Source organism: Budorcas taxicolor, chromosome 25, assembly GCF_023091745.1.
Source record: "Budorcas taxicolor isolate Tak-1 chromosome 25, Takin1.1, whole genome shotgun sequence".
Lineage (NCBI taxonomy): Eukaryota > Metazoa > Chordata > Mammalia > Artiodactyla > Bovidae > Budorcas > Budorcas taxicolor.
Window position 1 is genome coordinate 18377147 of NC_068934.1, and position 16707 is coordinate 18393853.

The following is a 16707-nucleotide window of genomic DNA, read 5'->3' on the forward strand; positions in this document are numbered from 1 at the left end:
GTGGGGGCGCCCGCCGCCAAGTCCCAGACGGCAGGGATGCTGCTTCCACTGCAAAGCCCAACCTCTCCACCCGGCCCTGCACAAGTCTGTAACTGGGGAGCTCGACTCAACGGCGTAGCCACAGGGCTGCGGGGCGAAGTGGGGGGGAGGGGCGAGGTGCGGGAAAAGGGGCGGAGCCGAGCGGGGGCCACCCCGCGAACCGCCACTCAAGCTGCGTCCCCTTTAAGACCAGCCGGCCTGAGCGCGGGTGGGGGCGGGGCGGGAGCGGGCCGGCTAACTGCAATGCCTCCCGGGAGATGAAGTTCGACGCCCGACGCGCGGAGCTACAAAGAGCCTATTGGAGGACTACAAGTCCCAGAGAGGAGCGGGCGGGTCCCGGGCCGCCACGCCCCTGGGCTGGGCTCCGGCCCTCCACCCCCCTCGCAAAGCTGCGCAGGCCGCCCGCGGAGGGGAGGTTGCTGAGCGAGGGCTGGAGGTGGGTGCGGCACGGACGGGGGCGTGGGGTGGAGGGACTGCCGGCGAGGGGTCACGGACCCATCTGGACACCTGTCCTACCGTGAGAAGTCATCTAGCCTACCCTAGCCTCGCCATTCTCATCCGTGCAATGGGAATAGCAACGCCTGTGGCTGCGGGGGAGGGGATGTTTATGGGGAAGAAGGGGCGGAGCTGCTGGAAGGAGCCTGGGTGGATGGCGATAGTCTGAAAAGCCCGGATAATAAGGGCCGAGACTGTGGGAGGAGTCCGGTGGGTGGGTCAAGGAGGGGCGGGGTCTCTAGATAACAAGTGGAACGCGCGTGAGATCCGAGAAGGGGCTGGGGAATGGGTGCAGAGGAAGCCAAGGAAGCAAGCCTGAGTTGGATTGGGTGGAATGAGCCGAAAAGCGCTGGGAAGGGAGGGGTGGAGACGGAAGGATGAAAGGGATCCCTCTCGGCCCTGGAAAAGCCCAGTGTCAGCATCACTGATACGACTTGAGGAAGAGGGTGCCCAGATGGGCAAATGTCTGTGGATGCACGGAGCATCTTTTCCTTGTGACTAGAAAATAAAGAGCCCAACCTTTGAACCGGCGTCACACATTTGAGTTCATTCAACTCACACCCTGTGAAGACGTCACCATATCTGTTTACAGTTGAGGAACCTGAGGCTCAGAGAAGTAAAATGACTTGCCGCAAACCACCCAAGGACTCCATACTCTCAAGGCACTGCTTTTCTCCCTGAAGTGCAGGGAGGTAGAGGTTTAATCTGTAGTGAATGGCAGGGGATAGATGACAAATGTCCCAGTCCTTCACAGGTTGTGTGACAGGACCAGCTTCCTCACTGCCAACCTCCGAGGCTTATTGTTAGGATGAAATGAGGAGGTACGTTTGAAAGCCGTTTGTTCATAAATTATCTTTCTTGTGAGGAGCAGGAAGACCGTGGAAGAGTGGTTGGGCCTGAGAAAAACCAGAAGGTGAAGCCTCAGGATGAGCCAAAACGATGAAGGAAGATTCTGAAAGAGGGTAGAGGATGGTGATGATTGTTGGAAGTCTACACCAGATGAGAGAATACTTTGCTGTGCAAGTCAGGTCAGGTGACTTCCCTTCTCCAGCCCTGTTGGTTGACTTTTCCCTGTTGGTTGACTCCTTCAAAGATGGAAGTGAGTCATCTGAGTTGGGAAGCACCTTCTCTGTCTGGTGAGCACATAATGGAGCAAACAGCATTTGGGCCTTTTAGAGATAGGAACTGGGCAAAGCAGAGCTACAGATACAGCTGTTGGGTGTGGGGAGGCCAGGAAGGGGAGGTGGAGGGCGGTATCCCCAGATAGTCTACAGGGCTGTGAGCCAGACTCTTTATCTGGTGGGCTGTGTAAGGTGGGGAAGACTGCTCTAGTTTTTTGGGAGACACATTAACTCACTTTGAGTGCTGTCATCCTTGAAGTTTACCTAGCTGTGTTCTGTGCATCCCCTACACTTTGGGAGTTCTTATATTTACTTTCCAAACTGAAAATTCAGGAGACTGTTTCAAAATAGAAAGTTTTAAAAATTCAGGAGAGATTGGTAAACCTCCCTATTGGTAGATAACAGTCTGGGACTAGGAAAATGGATCTGACTAAACGGGAGGAAAGTTTTCCCCCTCCCCCTGCCTGCCGACTTCTTGGGGTACAGATCTGGGGTACGGATCCCCAACCTGACAGGGTGGCCAAGCAACTGTCTACTTAAGGAAAGTGAGCCTTGGTAAGGGGTAAGAATAAAATGCTCTGGAGATGCGAAGAAGGAAGGAATGAATTGCAGCCAATGGGCCTGGCAGATGAATGGCATTTTCTTCGCAGTGCAGGCAGAGGGATAGCAGATGCCAAACTGCAGAGATAGGAGAGGGCATGATATGGTTGGTCTGTAAAGTAGGGATGACAATAAGCATCTTCATCTATGAAATTAACATGCATAAAGGGCTTCCCTGGTGGCTCAGTCGGTAAAGAATCCACCTGCAATGCGGGAGACCTGGGTTTGATCCCTGGATTGGGAGATCCCCTGGAGGAAGGCATGGCAACCCACCCCAGTATTCTTGCCTGGAGAATCCCCATGGACAGAGGAGTCTGGTGGGCTGCAGTTCATGGGGCTGCAAAGAGTCAGACAGGACTGAGCAACTAAGCACACACAAAGTGCATAGCATAGTAGTAACTGCTCAGTAAACGTCAGCCGTTATTATTACTGTTGTTGTTGTTGTTACGATCAGTACCATGTGCCCAGGAATTGGTCTAGAGCCACACAGCTAATGAAGTGGCAGAGCCTGATTCAAATGCAGGCCCAGGTGACACCAAAGCCCATGCACTTTCCTCTTCCCACAAACATCTGTGAGGCCCAGAAGTGGCCCCTCTTTGTTAACATTCTTGGTAAACCATCACAGGAGTTTCTTTTCTACTGTAGTAGTAGAGACTGAGTTCAGAAGGAAGCGGGAAAAACAAGGCCTAAACAGCCATCTTCTCCCAGCCTGGATCTCAGCATGGAGACAGGCAGGCCTGATTTTGTGGTTCGTGTGGGCAGTTTAGTCTGGGTAGGAAGACTACTTGGATGTACAGTCAGTGGCCCTCCACCAATTGTGGGCTAATTTAGCTTAGCCCTGATTGGCTTCTTCATCCTCCAGAGCACCAAGATGTCAGGAGAAGATCATGAGATGCTAATGCTTCTTAGTAGTAGAAATAACATCTAATATTTATGGAATCTGGCTATTTACTAGGGCCAGGCACTCTGACTGGAACTTTACATCTGTAGTCGCAGCAAAGAAGTACTGTTTTCTTCCCTCTTCCTTCAAAATAAAAATATTCTTAGAATTTTTAAACATACAGAAAGATTGAAGGAGTAGCCTTTCACCAACGCACCGATTCACATTGACAATTTTGTTTTTACACATGTACACTTTTTGCTAAACTATTGAAAAGTTACAGATGTCTTGACACTTGACCCCTAAATTCTAAAGCATGTTATCTCCTAATTATAACATTCTGCACCATAACAATAAGACCATTATCATACCTAAGAAAAATAGCAAGAGCTCATTATTATCTACTAAATAGTTGAGATTCAAATTTCTGCAACTGTCAAAAATTATCTCATATTTTTTTAATCAGATGCAGTCAAGATTCATTCATTCATTGCATTTAATTATATCTCTTTAAGCAATTCATTTAATCTAGATAGAGCCCCTCTACCTGTTTAAATTTATTTAGCAATAACTAGGTTCAAATTGCTTTTTTATTTCTTTTCTGGCAATGTTGCGTACTTATTATTGCATCACATTAGGAGGCATATGATATCAGAATCCTACTATTCTATCCATGAATGCTAAATTTGATTATTGGATAAGGTCATAACAGCCTGATATTTCCATAAAAGGTTAAGTTTTTCCCTCTTGTAAGTAAAGAGGGCTTCCCAGCTGCGCAGTGGTAAAGAATCCCCCTGCTAGTGCAGAAAATACAAGAGACATGGGTTCAATCCCTGGGTTGGGAAGACCTCCCTGAGTAGGAAATGGCAACCCACTCCCGTATTCTTGCCTGGATAACCCCATGGACAGGCAGGCTACTGTCTGGGGGGTCGCAAAGAGTCAGACACGAGTTAACAACTAAACAAGAAAAACAGCAAATTATGATCTGATATTTGTATATATTGCAGAATGATCAGATAGTTACGAAAAAATTTTTTTTCTTGTGATGACAGCTTTTGAGATCTGCGTTCTTTTGACTTGATCACATTAATCTTTGATGTCTTCTTTGCTGTCTGGAAAGAGATATTCCAGGCTCACCTTGAACTTTTCCGGTCAAAGTCCCGGAGTCACCAGTTTCGCCAGGAAACCATGGTTTCTTTTTGTAGGAGTTAAGGTTTAAAAACCAAGATCCAGGGACAAGTGTGCTCATTACTACTTGGGGTATCATTTCTAGGCTCTGAGCAGAGCTGAGACATGATAGATGTATAGATGGATAGATGGATAAAAAGATAAATAATTATCAGTGCCTTGTAGATTGATTGTTAAAATAGCTGGTCCTCGGTGTGTAAAAGGAGTAGGTTGCATGTGAAGTACCTTCATTATGGAGGCTTAGTGGGCAATAATGTAGGGAGCTGCACAGAAAGCCCTTGCTTGTTCTAAGGCTCTGTTAGTGTGTGGCCTGTTACCTAGGACCTCTGCATCTGGGTTCAGTCTCTTGTTCAGGACCCGGGTTAGAGAAGACCCTAGGCTGCCTCCAAAGGACTAGTCCTCTGAGCAGTGTCCAAACCTGGAACCTCCCAGAGACCATGACTCAGAGGTCAAGAATGGACACAAAGCCCCGGGCCAAGGATTCATTCTCACTGCTTCTGTGAAATAAAGATAATGTGATCTGTCTTGCCTGCATCCCAGAGTTGTTGTAAGGATCAATTTTTTTTTTTTTAATTGCTAATCAGTCTTTTCAGCATGTGTACTACAAAATTCCTTCCCCTTTTCATTGTCTTAATACCACAGTTTGAAATGTCTTTGCCTTAAGTTTGATTTCATACATTATACTAAGATATACTTTTTCAAATACTCTTTTAGGTTATCACTCACCAATTTTTCCAAAATAAGAATTTAATCCTTTTTTTTAATCTTGTTAAAAAATACTTTTGGGAGTGGGATTAGAATAGCATAACAACTGTAATTAATTTTTAAGTGAAGTGAAAGTGTTAGTTGCTCAGTCGTGTCCAACTCCTTGGAACCCCATGGACTGTAGCCCGCCAGGCTCCTCTGCCCATGGAGTTCTGCAGGCAAGAATACTGGAGTGGATTGCTACTCCCTTTTTCAGGGGATCTTCCCAGACAAGGGATTGAACCTGGGTCTCCCGCCTTGTGGGCAGATCTCCTGCCTGAGCCACCAGGGAAGAATAGCTTTAAGATACTACCTCTCAGAATCATCACAGGTCTCTGTTTATTCAAGTCCTGTTTATGCTTCTTAATAAAGAAGCATATGCCTCTTTGTTTTCGAAGGGAGCACAAGGGTTTTTTAAGATAGGTGTAATTTTTTTAAAAAATATTTACTTACCTGGCTGCAGGACTGACCCGTGGGATCTTTCATTGCAGTGCACGGACTTCCTAGTTGCCCCGTGGCACATGGGATCTTAGTTCCCCAACCAGGGATCAAACCCACATCCCCTGCACTGCAAGGTGGATTCTTAACCACTGGACCACGAGGGAAGTCCCTGGGCAGCACAGGCTTTGAAGAGAGGCCTCACTTGGAATTCTAGCTCTGCTACCGCTAGCTGTGTGATCTTAAGCAGCTGTCTTCACTGTTCTGTGCTTGTTTTATAATCCAGAAAATAGAGATAATAATTGTACCTACCTCACAGCCTCAGTGTGGTGTTGCAGTGAAATGGTCTACAGGAAAATGCCTCACATAGCTGGGAACATGTCCTCAGTGCTCAGGAAATGTTGATTCTCTGTGCACTCACTGGTCATGCATGTCAGAATAAAAATGAGGTGGCAGGTATGAGAGCACCTGGTAAGAGGTAGGAGAGGACAAGTGCCAAACCTCTGCAAGGGGTTTGACTGCTGAATTCCCAAGGTCATTCAGAGCATGGCAGTTAGACGGGCCTGGGCTTGAATCCTGGCTCTGCTTGAATCTCTGGGCAAGTCACCTGCCTCTTAGAGCCTCAGATTCTCATTTATGAAGTGGAGATAATGCTTTCCTCAAAGGGAGTTACAAGGATTAACTGAACAAATGTGTCTAATAGCAAGTACCTAAGAAGTACTCACCAGGCAGTAGCTGTGTCTCTTGTGAGACCTGCGGGAATGGTTTTAAAGAACATAGTTTTAAAGGACTCTAGAGCAGTGTCTTAACTGCCCTTCCTTATAGGACACCCACTCTCAAAAGAATTCTATTTTCTTTGTTACAATTAAAGGTTGCAGCAGGGTGATTTTCAGGCTCTAGACTGGGATTGCCCTCCACATGGTACCAGGCCGGGCTTTAAGATCCATCACCCCTCATTTGGGCCACAGACTCATTTCAGGGAGGAGAGAATTCCAGCCACCTCCCAAGTTCCCAGGCCCCCTGACTTTCCCTGCCCAGGCAGATGGTCCGAGGATCCGCCTGGCATAATTTCCTGGTTTTCTCAGAAAGGGAAATGGGCTGATCTTTTTTCTTGGTTCTTTTCGAGTCAAGAGGCAGACTTGGAAATTCTCCTGCTTAGGACACATTATTTGTTCAGACACAGTGGTGGAGTTTCTTTTATCTCCTGTTTCATGGTTCGGTTTGTAATTCTCATTCATCTTTTCTAATCTGGCTTTTAAAAAAAACCTGGCTTTTTGTGTTTTGCTGCTTTGTCATTAGGGATCATGGGTTGCTATTGAAATAGTAGGGTTTAGACTTGCAGTGTGTCAGCTATGGAGGGGCTCCAGGCCATCCAGGAGCCAATCCCCGTATCCTCAGATGTGAGTGGGCAGAGTCCCAGGCCAGCCACAGACTAGCTGCCAAAAGACCTACCCCAGTCCGACCTGGGCAGAGAATAAGGGAATGTGCACCTTCCGCTCATGTTAGGGCCTCAGGGTGGGAAGGGGAAACTGAGAGGTGTTGGACTCGTACCGACCTGGATTCAGGTCACAGCTCCTCCAGTGACTAGCTCTGTAACCTTGAGCAATCTCGAAACCTTCCTGAGCCTCGGTTTCCTCATCTGTAAAACAGAAATAATAGCATCTGTCTGGCAGGGTGCTTGTATAGACATCAAGTGAGGTAATGCAGGTAAAGAATCAGCACAGCAATATCATTCTCTATACTTCTCTATATATTTTTGTTAAAAATAAATAAAATGCTACTGTATGTTAACCAAAGCATTATACAAGCAGGAGGTGTGTGCTCAGCAGGTGGTAGGTGCTGTCTTGCCAAGCAAGCTGCCTAGCACTATTTTAAAAGGCTGCTTCAGGGATTCTCAAACTTGTGGAAGCTATGAAACAGCCTTTTGTTGCCGTTCCAGCTCTCAGCAGCCTGTGCAGGGGAAAGAGAGTGAGCTTTCCACTCCCTGGCCGTGTGTCCTGGGCAAGCCCTCAGTCTCCTGGGTCTCTTGTTTCCTATCTGCCTAACGGAACGATGGCCGCTTTGTAGAGCTGCTATATGAACTAAAAGGGCTGGTGGGTGTACAGGCCCAGGATGTAGTAGAATGCTCAGTACGTGTTCATCCCTTCCTCCCTCAGCCCCTCCACAGTACCCCCAGCACCCTCAGTGTGCTCGGCAGTGAACACACAGGGACAGGAGCTGGGTCACCGCTGTCACAGAGATCACACACCAGGCAGCGGTTTGCACAAACAAGTTTCATCATAACCCATGTTATGAAGGTACACTTTATATCACCTTCCAGTCCCCCCCCCCCAAACACACACACAAATGAAACAAAAGTTTCACAACAATATATATATAAAACTGGTCATAACCCAGTGTATTATATTATTCATGACACAATCACAATCTTGGTTTTTTTCCAGTTTATGAAGGCATAATTTATGTGCAGTAAAAGTCACCCTTTTTAGGTGTACAGTTACATGAGTTTCTGTAATCTTTATACAGTCATTTGACTACCACTACATCAAGATATTGAATATTTCTGTCAGTCTGGAATATTCCTCCAGTCTCTTTGTAGCCAGTCTTATCTCCAGCCTCTCCAATTACTGATCTGACTTCTGTATCTATAGTTTTGTCTTTTCCAGAATGTTGTATAAATAAAATCATACACCATGTGACCTTTTGAGGCCGGCTTCCTCCACTTAATAGGATGCTTTTGGGATTCTTCTGTGTTGTGTGTCAGTAGCTAGTTGGCTTGTATTGCTGAGTCACAGTCCATTTGTCTGTGACCTCTTTTGAGTTAATTTTTCATCTGTGTTGCGGGATATGAGTTGAGGTTCTTTTTATGCATATCGATGTCCAGTGATCTTCACCTTTAGAGTGCTAGGGAGGAGGGCCAAATGCAAAGCAGATCATTACATGATTGATTACATGATGGAATGGTGGGCTGTGCAAGGGACCAGAAGCCCCAAGAGGAGAGCTGGCAAAGTGGAGGTTTGGGGATAGATAGAGGCAGTGACTCATAGGTTGAACGCAGAGAAAGTGGAAAAAGTGAAGAAGGGCGGTATAAGGAGAGCAAAGGCAGGGGAGGGCGGATGCTGTGGTGTCAGGACGGCCGGAGCATAGAGTGTGGGGAGAGGTGGGATCGAAGGTGAGATTGGATTGCACACAGTAGTCAGAGCAGGCAGCACTGCTTCAGGAAAATCAGCCTGCAAATGGCAGGTGGACAGAAAGGAGGCAGGGAGCCACGTGAGGATGCTGGGGGAGTGGGGGTGAGCCCTGAGCTCCAGGAGTTCCTGCAGGGACAGGTTCAAGGAGACAGTCGAGAAAAATGTTAGGGATGCTGAGTCAGGGCTGCCTTGTGGGCTCACGCAGATGGGTGGCTGAGAAGTCACAGCAGGATCTGGGGAAGAGAACTCTTCGTGAGGCTTCTGGTATCCACAGAAAATCCAGGTGGGCTGTCTAAGAGGCAGCTGGGTACACAGTGGGGCTGGAGCTCAGTGGTGAAAGCCCCCGCCCCCCTCAGTGAAGCTGCTCAGCCTTGGGACGCCAGTTCCTGCCCCCTTGTGTCATTGTGGCTCTCAGACCGAGCCTGTGGACTTGCCACGGTGGGCACTGGGCACTGTGACTAGGAAATAGGGGCTGGAAGGGCTGACTTCTGTGATCCCTGAGTCTGTAGTGAAGAGCACAGGGAGCCCCTAGTCTGGGGTCAGACCTACCTTCTTTTTTTTTCAATTGGAGGATAATTGCTTTACAACATTCTGTTGGTCTCTGCCATATAGCAACACAAATCAGCCATGGTATACACATATCCCCTCCCTCTTGAATCTCCCACCTCCCACCCCATGCTGCCCCTCGAGGTTGTCGCAGAGTGCCAGGCTGAGCTCCCTGCGCAATACAGAAACTTCCCAGCAGCTATCTATTTTACATATGGTACCATGTATTTCAGTGCCACTCTCTCTAGTCGTCCCACCCTCTCCTTCCCCCAGTGTGTCCATAAGTCTGTTCTATGTCTGAGTATGTATTCCAGGGGTCAGGAGACCTCCTTCTAACCAGCCTCAGCCCAGACTGCAACTCCCGGTGCTGCCCTGGGTGAATGACCAGGAGCCGCACAGCAGGGTGCGGGGGCAGGAAGGCAGGTGCTCTGTTGCTTTGCATGCAGAAAAATAGGACTTTGGGTGCCCATCCAATGGCCCTGGTATGCCCCGTGGCACCTGATTGTCCTCCCCACCTGCTTTGAGCTCTTCAGAACTGATGTACTTAGGAGATATGGGGTTTGCAGCCCAGAGAATTGTCGGGAAAGAGCCCAGCCTCTCTGCCACGCCAAAGCCTGTGCGTTCCTTTCCGTGGAGCTCAGCCACTTCACAGAGCCTGGGCCTTAAAGAGAAAGAAAGACTGGAAAGTAGAAAGTGCAGATTACTATCTAGAAAGAAAAGGAGATGCTGGAATGAGAAAGCAGCTGGCCCACTCCTGGGTCCAGCTCCTGCCTGCACCCGCTGGAGGAAAAATTAGTCAGATTCGGGCCCCAGGCCAAGCATACACCTCGGCTGCAAGTCTCAGCAGTGTGGTAACCACCCCTTCCTAGGAGCCCTCCCCAACCCTTCTCTGTTGGACACCCCCTTCCCCCCACCCCAACCCCACCCACCACCGACGTCTCGCAGCCCATCTGCTCCAGGCTTCTGTTGATGATTTTGTAACTTCATCATGAGCTTGTTTCTCTTCAGACACTCCAGATGGTTAATGCCTTTCTGCAATATCAAAGTGCCCCATTGGACAGGGACAGAATCCACCCCACCCCCACCCCGCCAAAGAATTGGGTGGGGCAGCCAAGAGTCCTCCACACCCAGCATGGCCACCACCCTCTGGAGTAGAGGGGTCTCGGTGTAGTCAGGGCTTCCCTGGTGGCTCAGATGGTAAAGAATCTGCCTGCGCTATGGGAGTCCCAGGTTCGATACCTGAATCCGAAAGATCCCCTGGAGAAGGGAATGGCCACCCAGTCCAGTATTCTTGCCTAGAGAATCCCCATGGACAGAGGAGCCTGGTGAGGCAAATAGTCCATGGGGTCGACACGACTGAGTGACTCACAGGTTCACAGTGCAGTCAGCCTCCCCAGAAGGCAGATGCTTGGTGACAACTGCCCTGGCCCGCTTGCTACCCTTGCTGGGTGACTTTGAGAGAAGTCCCCTGCTTGGACCTCAGTTTTCCCATCTGGACAGTAAACGTGCCAGAATCCATTCCAGGCCTACTCCTGCAGCTCTTGGTGCATTGGTCTTCCTTTTTTCCATCCTTCCTTCCTTTTATTTCATTATTTCTTTATTATTGAGGTAGAGTTGATATACAGTATTAGTTTTGGGCTTACAGCGTAGCAACTCAGGGTTTTTATAGATTATACACCATTTAACATTATTATGAAATATTATCTCTACTCGCTGTGCTGTAGCTGGTCATTTTCCTTGTCACTGCCTGTGGTTGTGGTCTCCTCTGCCAGCCTGGGCTCTTCTCAGAGGCAGCACTGGGACTGATTCCTACCTGTGCCCCCACACCTAACATTAGGGAAAGATTCCTGAATTCACTGCACAAGTTGACTCCTGGGAAAGTATCATGTTAGGAGCAAAAGAAGTACATCCCCTGATTTTTAGACCCTTAAAGAAAAGTTAGAATCCAAGACTTCAGGTTGATGGAGACTTGCCAGCCATGGACACTAGAGGCTGTGAGGTCAGTGGGGGGATAGTGGGGGAGAGTTGTTAAGGAGTGGCTAAAGAGCCCTCAGGAAGGGTGCTTGGTGGCAGAGGCCCTCATCCGCACTACAAGGTTCAGAGGAGCCTGGGGTTCCATCATGGTAGGAAAGGGCAGGCCATCAGGAGCCAAGGGCATCTTCATGGCCAGGCAGGTCATCACGGACGGATGAGAATCCAGAAGGAGCATCACTGGGAGTCCCGAGGACCGAGTGACCCATTGTGGGCTGGAAGATAGATGGAAATGGTACTAATCACAGCCATTTGTTGTGCATTCTTTTAGATAGAAGAATAAATAAGGCAACATTGATACAGCAGAAGGAGAATGGGGCTTGGAGTTCTACACCTCAGAATGTCTGTTAAGTACCGAGAATGGCCCAGTAGTTGGCTAGTAAGCACGAATACATTTTTCTGTCTCATATAAAGGCAGCTGGGCTTGAATCCTGCAGGACCCTTTACCACTGTAAGCCTGGGGAGTGAATCCTGGCAGTTTCCCTCACAGTGGGGATGACTGGTGATATTGTGTATGTCAAAGGATAGTGTGTAAGCAAATGTACGTAAGAGCAGCCAGCATAGCATTCAGTCCAGGCACATTTTCTGCCTTTCCTTAGACCAGTAGTTCCCTGTCTTAACTGAACATTTAGAATCAGCTTTAAAATACATCAATGCTTGGGTTACATGCCACACCAATTAAAACAGCCTCTGGAGGGTGGGACCCAGGCTTTGTTTTTTCTTTTCATTTCTTTCTTTCTTTTTTAACTCCCTTAGTGAACCTAACATGCTTTAGACAGTGTGACAATTATTACCCATCCAGTTGTTCATTGAGTTATTCATTCATTTCAATTCCAAGGACATACAATAAGAAATTGAGAACCATGACTACCCAGATGATATAGATTGGATGTTTGTGTCCCCCAGAATTCATCCACTGAAATCCCAGCTTCCAATGGGGTGGTATAAGGTGGTAGAGCCTTTGAGAGATTAGGTCATGAGGGCTCCACCCTCATGAATGAGATTACTGTCCTTATAAAAGAGACTCCAGAGATCTCTCTTGCCCTTTCTCCATATTAGAACACATCAGACACCAAATCTGCCCCTACCTTGACCTTCAACTTCCCAGCCTCCAGAACTACGAGAAATAAATGTTTGTTACTTAAGCCACCCAGTCTCCAGTATTTTGTTATACCAGCCCCAAAAGTCATCAGATATGGTTGGGTAATAGTCATTTCTTTCTTTTCTCTCTGTAGGACTATTTTCCTGCACCCCAGCCTTCCTGCCATGTCTGACCCCATCACGCTCAATGTCGGGGGGAAGCTCTATACAACCTCACTGGCAACCCTGACCAGCTTCCCTGACTCCATGCTGGGCGCCATGTTCAGCGGGAAGATGCCCACCAAGAGGGACAGCCAGGGCAACTGCTTCATCGACCGTGACGGCAAAGTGTTCCGCTACATCCTCAACTTCCTCCGAACCTCCCACCTGGACTTGCCCGAGGACTTCCAGGAGATGGGCCTGCTGCGCAGGGAGGCCGACTTCTACCAGGTGCAACCCCTGATTGAGGCCCTGCAGGAGAAGGAGGTGGAGCTGTCCAAGGCCGAGAAGAACGCCATGCTCAACATCACGCTGAACCAGCGTGTGCAGACGGTCCATTTCACCGTGCGTGAGGCACCCCAGATCTACAGCCTCTCCTCTTCCAGCATGGAGGTCTTCAATGCCAACATCTTCAGCACCTCTTGCCTCTTCCTCAAGCTCCTCGGCTCCAAGCTCTTCTACTGCTCCAGTGGCAACCTCTCCTCCATCACCAGCCACCTGCAAGACCCCAACCACCTGACTCTGGACTGGGTGGCCAACGTGGAGGGCCTGCCGGAGGAGGAGTACACCAAGCAGAACCTCAAGAGGCTCTGGGTGGTGCCAGCCAACAAGCAGATCAACAGCTTCCAGGTCTTTGTGGAGGAGGTGCTCAAGATCGCGCTGAGTGATGGCTTCTGCATCGACTCTTCTCACCCACACGCTGTGGATTTTATGAACAATAAGATTATTCGATTAATACGGTACAGGTAAAAGGACCCCAGCCACACTGGAGGGGGTCTTCCCAAAGCCAGGATGTTGGAGAGTGTCTCACCGGTGGTGTGAGGCAGGGTACCATACTAATCTGCATTAATCGCATAGCAGGACTTGATTCCCCGCCACGATGCAGTCCACCCGTAGGAATCTGTGTGTCCTCTTGACACAGCCACCTTTTTCCTTGCCGCTTTGAGCTGGAGATGGGCAGTTTGCTGTAAGTGAAGTCTGCCGTCATGTCCTACAGGAGGCCGTAGGACTTCCTGGCTAGATAGAGAACAGCACTTTTCCCTTGGACTCCAGCTCTCTCTGTACCATGAGGCACTGCCTGCAGCCCTTCCTTTGGTAGAGGGGGTGAAGTGAGAATAAGAGGCTCCTTCTGGTTTCTCAGGACAGGAAGTCCCCAGAGATTCCCATCCTGCCTGCCCCTCCATCCTTGGGACGTGGCCAGGAACTGGGGCTTGCTTGGCTGGCTTGGAAATGAAGTAGGTAGTGGGGGCGGGATTTGAGCTGGCCCGGCATAGAGGAGTGAGTCTCCAGGCAGTGTTCAGAAGATGGGGCTGTCCCTCTTGACAGGGCCAAACCTAGGCATTTGGGGATTCCTTGCTTCAGAAATGAGCTGCTAATCCCTGTGAAGATTTGAAAGTATCTGGAGCCACTACAATGAAAGGCACTTCATAAATGTGGCCTGATCCCTGACTTCTTTCTCCAAGAATTTGAAGTGTCATTGAAACAGATTCTTCTAAACAAATATATTATGCACTCTCAGGGTTGGAAAATAATTCAACAGTCATTTAGTGCTCTCCCACCCCAAGCACACCCCAGCACATTTGGGGCTGAGGGCTTCTCCCCAGTACCTTCAGGAGATAACCATCTCTGCCTGCGTACTCTCAGCAACAGAACATCCGTCATCCCCACGACCAGCCCATCATGGTCGGCTGTTAGAAAGTCCTTCCTTATCTTGAGCTGAAATCTGTCCTCCCACAGGCATTTTCTATTCCTGGTAGACCTTTCTTCTCGCCCAAATGTGTATTTTCTTTTTCAGAATAGTCACTTTGAGAGGCCACATACCTATTCTGAAAATATGAATACTTGGTTAGGATTCCCCTTGGGATTTGTCTTAAAAACCAAGGTTAACCCCCTGACATTCCCTGTAAGTCATCCCTGTCCCTGTAAGTCATCCCTGTTTTTTTACGGCTTCACTTTGTTTGTGACCCTCCCTACTCACCAGACATGACCCTACGTAGCTTTTGACCCTCTTCTGGTAAGTTTGAAGATTGCTTCCCCAGAGGAAGGAGACCAGGGTCTCGGCAGTGTATAGCAAGGAGCCCAGGAGTGGTCTGAACCATAACACTGCCCTTGGAGGAAGTGTCCAGCACCTATAATACTGCTCTGAGGGATGTGGTACTGTTTCCGTGCATAACCAGTCTGTTGACTTCTTTGGGGTGAGACCCAGGGCAAGACACCCTGAGCCACCACTTCCCAGGGGTGATAAGCAGTGCAAGTCGCAAAACTGCACGTTATGATTCATCCCTGGAATGAGGGTGACCTTGGAAGTCCCACAGTCTTCCCCACTAGGCAGGGGCCCTCAGACAAAGCCAGAGACGCCTGGTGCCACAGGTACCCCAGGGGATGGGCCGAGGAAGGAGCTTGTGTGCTCAGCTGTGGGAAAGGCCACATTCCTTAAGTAATAAAGGTCTTTCCCCCCGTACAGTGGGACCCCTGAGTCTCATAACTGTCCCAGGCCACCAGATTATTGGTATTCGGGAAAGCCACTCAGGAGAACACAATTCAGACCAGCCGGCAGAAGCTGTGACCACGGCAGGACAGTTTAAGGAAGAAATCTCATAAATCACTACTGTCCCATGCTCCTTTTCATAAAAAGTATTTCTCCATCTTTTTGGTGCTTCTTAATTCAAGCAGCTTGACTTTAGAGAAGGCACAGGACCTGTGAAGCCACTAATTTGCTGTGTGACTTTATGCAAGTCACTCACCTCACTAAGCCACCTCTGTTTCTTCATCTGTGAAATGGGCATAACAGTAACCCATAACCCTATCTACCTCACAGGGCTGTTGTGAGGATCAAATGAAATAATGTATATGAGAATACAGTATAAATGATAAATGGTTGTTATTATTTTGTGTCTGTGTATAAGGGGAAAAACCTTGGCTTTGGAATCAGGCTGACCTGAGTCTCAATTCTGGCTCCATCGCGTGCTGTGTAAACTTGGACAAGTCCCTGGGCCTCCCTGATTTGTTTCCTCATCTGATGACAACCCCACCTCCCAGTGTTATGTGACCTGGTTGTGTATGTGAAAATTCCTAGCTAGGCCTGGCACATAGCTCAATAAATGTTTGCTCTCTTAGAAGTAACAATGGATTGTTGTGCCGGAGACACCACAGGCATATAACAGTTTAACAAGCCTTCTGGGGTACCTGGTATATGGGCCCTGAGGATGGGAACAGTCACAGATAAGTTCAGTGTAGAAAGGATTAGGGGGCCACACCCTGGGCTTGGGAACTTGGGGAAAAGCGAACTTAGTTCTCAGAAAGGGCTTAATGGATGGTTGAGCTGGGCCTCTGAGTGTAGGCTGCACTGTAGCAGGAAACACCATGAGCCAAGGCCAGGGAGCCAGGCAGGGTGGGTGAGTGTCCACTCGGGGCCATAGCAGAAGGGGAGCCACAGGCAGCGCATGCAAGGCACTCACTGAGCACACATCTCACTCTGGTGTGTGCAGCCACCTGCTTGGTGCAACAGATAATAAGCCTGCAGGTGGCCACATCCAAGAGGACCAGTCAGGGTGGACTGGGAGGCACGTATGTGCTTGTCTGAGCCCCTTACTGCCCTGAGCAAGACCCGATAATGATCAGTGATCTCAACTGGACTCAGTTTTTTTAGCCTTTTGCACAGGTGAGAGCTTTGTCCCAACTAAAGAGCACTTCTGGATGCACGACATTGTCAGCTCTCTGTTCATTCCCTGGGCATGCAGAGGGATGGTCAGGAAGGGTGCTCAAGGGAACCCTAGGGCATTTTGGTGTGTCCATTTGGTGAGGCCACCAAACAGGACCCCTACCTGTGGAAGACCAGCAGAGCTGTCACCTCAGGCACCACTCCCTGAGACCTCACACCCTCAGGACCACCTGAAGCCCTTTGCCTTTATTGAAGGACAAGCTCGTGATGCCACCCTTGGGCCAGAGCTCCCCGTGCCGAGGTAGCCAGCCCCCTTGCCCACATCCCAGTGCCCTACACAGGCCCCCAGGCTGAGATGCAGTTACTCTGCTTTGTAAACTGCTCTGTGGCCTAAAGCATGGAACTTTTGTAACTGCACCTCTGTTCGCCCCAAACTTCCAGCTTTGTCGCACAAATTATTCCTAAAACATGGTA

At 48.9% G+C, this 16707-nt stretch overlaps 1 protein-coding gene across 1 annotated transcript; it reads left to right on the top strand.

The window, feature by feature from the left end:
* The first annotated feature begins 442 nt into the window (after positions 1-442).
* Positions 443-15617, top strand: KCTD21 (potassium channel tetramerization domain containing 21). The gene is made up of 2 exons (XM_052662070.1): positions 443-475; positions 12509-15617. Exon 2 carries the CDS (start codon positions 12540-12542, stop codon positions 13320-13322), a length of 783 nt encoding a protein of 260 aa, XP_052518030.1. The 5' UTR covers positions 443-475; positions 12509-12539; the 3' UTR covers positions 13323-15617.
* Positions 15618-16707: the final 1090 nt, after the last annotated feature.